A 3572-nucleotide genomic window follows, 5' to 3' on the forward strand; every position below is an offset into this window, starting at 1 on the left:
GTTAAAAGAAGAAAACTATTGAAAACGTTAATTACAAGCTGCAGAACAGTGTGTTTGTGTGGTTGATATACGGATCAACTAACATAAGCTCCAAATTAGCTCACTGTGGTATTGTAATATATTTAGATGAAAAACTAGATAATCAACTAAAAAAGTTGTGGGAAATATTGTAGAATCCGTTGAAATGTTGATATGTTAATCTAACTAAAGAAGAAAACACATTGTGAGGAGCACATTCATAATAATTATAAAATTTCTGTAGATGGTAAATTTACTGTAGCTCTTCCATTTAAAAAAGAAAATATTTAGGTAGTTCACAAGGTGTCATACAATCGTAAATCGTATATGAAAATCTTAAAAAAGTATTAGACTTGTGAGCATCCCTGCGAGTTGTAAATAACATATAGTCATATCTAATCAGCTGTTTGCTAAAATTTAAATAACTAAAATGCCGCGCGCAAGTGAAAAAGACAAAATTGTAGCAGTTGTGTGCCTAAATCGTATGATTGATTTACTGGATATGAATTCGAGTATGGGTTACATTTTTTACGGCATTTATTTACATATTCATTACACACCTTTACTATTTTCCAGGCGACGAGGAAGATGAAGCGATTGAAAATTTTAATTCATACATGCTTTGTGTGCTAAATAATCGCAGAGGTGTTCACCTTGGCATTCCAAAATCATGCCAATGGGAGCAAACGGTGCTCAGAAAATTTGATGATAACAGGTTCAATCAAATGGTTAGGGTCCGTCCCGAGGAGTTTTGTTATATTTTAAACTTAATAAAGCATGACGAAGTTTTTAACACAAGTTCAAGTGAACTGCAGCTCCCAAAGGAATTGCAGCTTAAAATTGTCCTTTACCGTTTAGGATCATCCGGTGAAGGACAATCTGTGCGTAAAGTAGCTTCCCTTTTTGGTGTTGGTGATGGGGGCACTATTTACAATCTAACCAGGAGGATACCCATGAAAGAGAAAGGCAGCAAATTGTGTCCTCAACCAGTACAGAAATGCCGGGATGTGTTGGATATGTAGACAGTTCTGAGGTTAAACTATCTGAAGCTCCTGTTAATGAGCATACGATGTACTATTCTCGCAAACGGCAATATGCGGTCAAGCTTCAAGCTATAAGTGATTATAAATTGAGAATAATACTATGTTCACATATAATCAGGTTAGCCAGGTTAGCTAGGTTAACTAGGTTATCTTGTAACCTACCCATAAAATGAGAGGTTAGCCATATAATTTGTATGAAAAGATAACCTCGGTCTGCTCTATAACCTACGCGGTTATTTTATAACCTACTAAAATATGCATTGCTGCATTGGAAAGCAGTCGAAATATACTCGAAATTGCGACACCTCAGTCTCTATTGGGAATATTTTTGCTTAAATTTGAGAGCAACTGAGAAAAAATTCGCAGGAATTTAAAAAATGGATCAAATAAATCGGTAAGCATAAATTTTAATATATATATTTTTATTTTTTATGCGTACAAATATACTTATATATAATAATTTTATTAAATTGTAATTAGGAAAAGGAAAAACCGTGTTAAATGGACAGTAGATGCAGAGAAATTGCTGCTATTGCACTGGGCAGATAGTATAGACGAATTACGAAGCGCGAAAAAAATTTTCATATCTTTGCGCGTTTAGAAAAGGAATTTTCAAAAAGGCAGATGAACTACAGTGCAGCTGAAATTAAAGAAAAAGGGCATAATTTTACCAATTGATACAAGTAAGTACATTTAAAATTATAAAAGTATATTTTGCTGCATACTCACAGCATTATAATACATACCAGAGAGCTGCAACGATCACAATTTTTTCAATCATACCCGATCATTGACTCAGATTTTTTGTGACGGAAAACTTTGCTTCAACAAAAATGAATGATCGTAAGCGAGCGTGCTCGAAGCGAACAATCAGTTTCAATCACTGTTGCTTGTTTCGTCATGATTTTTCTCGATCGAAAGCCTTGTGTGAGCAGCAAAGAATGTTCGAGAATGCTGCTTGCATTCCGATCGATCGCAATCATACCGTTTGGTCATACCGGTTGGTTCCTGCCAGCAGCGCAGTCGCTGAGCGTTCTTTTTCTTTAGCTTGAAATATTATAACTGAAAAAAGAAATAGGCTCGGACCATGTTCAGTTGAAAGCTTATTTTTTTTAAATTCATTTTATAAAAGTTTTAGCGATTAAGATTGAAACCAAAAAATAAACCTTTTTTTAATTTTAAGTTTTTGTGGATCTCAATGAAGAAGTGATTAAAATTAGAAATTTGTGTTCCCTAAGCATTACCATTGTTTATTAATTTTAAGCATTAATTGAATTTTAGTTTTAAGCGTTAAAAATGAAGAAATATATGCAGTAATGTTTTGGTTAATTTTATGCATCGCAACTTGTTTCCGTTAAAACACACAAATATGTACATACAAACTATGTATGTATATACATATTCGCAGGGCAATTCTCGATCTGATTGGTCTAATCACAATCAATTCAAACGCAACTTGATCGATGTCTGAGTTTTCGTGCATCGTTGGACTTGATCGTCTTTTTCTGTACAATCATTTCCAATCATCATACCGGAACCAACCAATCAGTTTCAATCACTACAAGGAGGTGGAAGAAATACTCAGTGGTAATAAGGCAGTAAATTTCAAAGAACTCATGCAAGAGAGTATAGGTAATATAAAAATGAAATTTTTGTTTGCTCTTTTATTTATTATTTTATTTTAATTCAAGATGTGGAACCAGATGACAACAATGGTTGTGCTGCTATCTACCCTTCGACGAGCAGCCAATCCCAATTCATTTCAAGCGATGAGCTTGCAGGACTTTCGACGACTCCGGAGTCTGCAAAAAGAAGGAAATTAACCCATGAGCGTTTAGTAGAGAATTTGGAAAAAACTTCAGATATGTTTAAGAAAGAAATGGAGACCATGAGAGGGGTGCAAGAAAGAATGGTGGAACTAACCGAAAAAGCAGTTCTTTCGGAAGAGAAAAGGAATGATATTTTAAAAGAAATTAGTGAAAATACGAAAAGTTTTTATAAAGACGTTATTAATTTGTTAAATGAAAAATAAAAATAACAAACTTACAAAATGAATTCGCAATCGCTCTTCTAATTGTTTCAGGTTCTGCTTCAAAATCTGCTACAGCATCTGTGTGCTCGGGCTGTTCCACTTTCGTAAGTGGTTTGTTCTTCTATCCATTTGTGGTTGATGACATCATTATGACAATTTAAAAAGTTATGCAATGTACAGGCTGCTTTAATTATAAGAGGAACATTTTTGATGTGGTTGTCGACTCCTGTCCAAATGCATTTTCCACCACTCTTCGGCATTTGGTAATTAAAAATTTTTTCATGCTCTGGAGGATGTACTTGGAATGGATAGGGCTTCATTAGATTGTTGGCAAATCGGAAAGCCGAATCACCCATAACGCCCACAGGAACATTCACGCCATTAATAGTTTTGCTTTTTGCAGTGAAGATTGGGTCCTTCAATGCAGTATTTAGTTTGCTACATTGAAAAATTTTTGAGTCATTGCATCAACCTGGGCA

The 3572-nt window shown here is 34.5% G+C and overlaps 1 protein-coding gene across 2 annotated transcripts; it reads left to right on the forward strand.

The window, feature by feature from the left end:
* The first annotated feature begins 280 nt into the window (after nucleotides 1-280).
* On the forward strand, nucleotides 281-3227 carry LOC125780119 (uncharacterized). 2 transcript variants are annotated; one of them, XR_007423565.1, is made up of 4 exons: nucleotides 281-1455; nucleotides 1542-1744; nucleotides 2470-2693; nucleotides 2753-3227. XR_007423565.1 is itself a non-coding variant. In XM_049461748.1 (2 exons), the coding sequence occupies exons 1-2, from the start codon at nucleotides 2525-2527 to the stop codon at nucleotides 3091-3093; spliced, it is 510 nt and encodes a 169-aa protein (XP_049317705.1). In that variant the 5' UTR covers nucleotides 2437-2524; the 3' UTR covers nucleotides 3094-3223. The 2 variants fall into 2 exon arrangements, 1 of the variants encoding a protein (XP_049317705.1); XM_049461748.1 differs by lacking the exons at nucleotides 281-1455; nucleotides 1542-1744 and having other exon boundaries at nucleotides 2437-2693; nucleotides 2753-3223.
* Nucleotides 3228-3572: the final 345 nt, after the last annotated feature.

This window comes from Bactrocera dorsalis, unplaced genomic scaffold (assembly GCF_023373825.1).
Source record: "Bactrocera dorsalis isolate Fly_Bdor unplaced genomic scaffold, ASM2337382v1 BdCtg095, whole genome shotgun sequence".
In the NCBI taxonomy this organism is placed as follows: domain Eukaryota; kingdom Metazoa; phylum Arthropoda; class Insecta; order Diptera; family Tephritidae; genus Bactrocera; species Bactrocera dorsalis.

Excerpts from the sequence above, each read along its gene's own strand:
- LOC125780119 (XM_049461748.1), top strand. The coding sequence starts at position 2,525 with ATGTCTGAGTTTTCGTGCATCGTTGGACTTGATCGTCTTTTTCTGTAC. Across the intron at positions 2,694-2,752 it reads ACTCATGCAAGAGAGTATAG|ATGTGGAACCAGATGACAAC; the intron begins GTAATATAAAAA and ends TTTTAATTCAAG.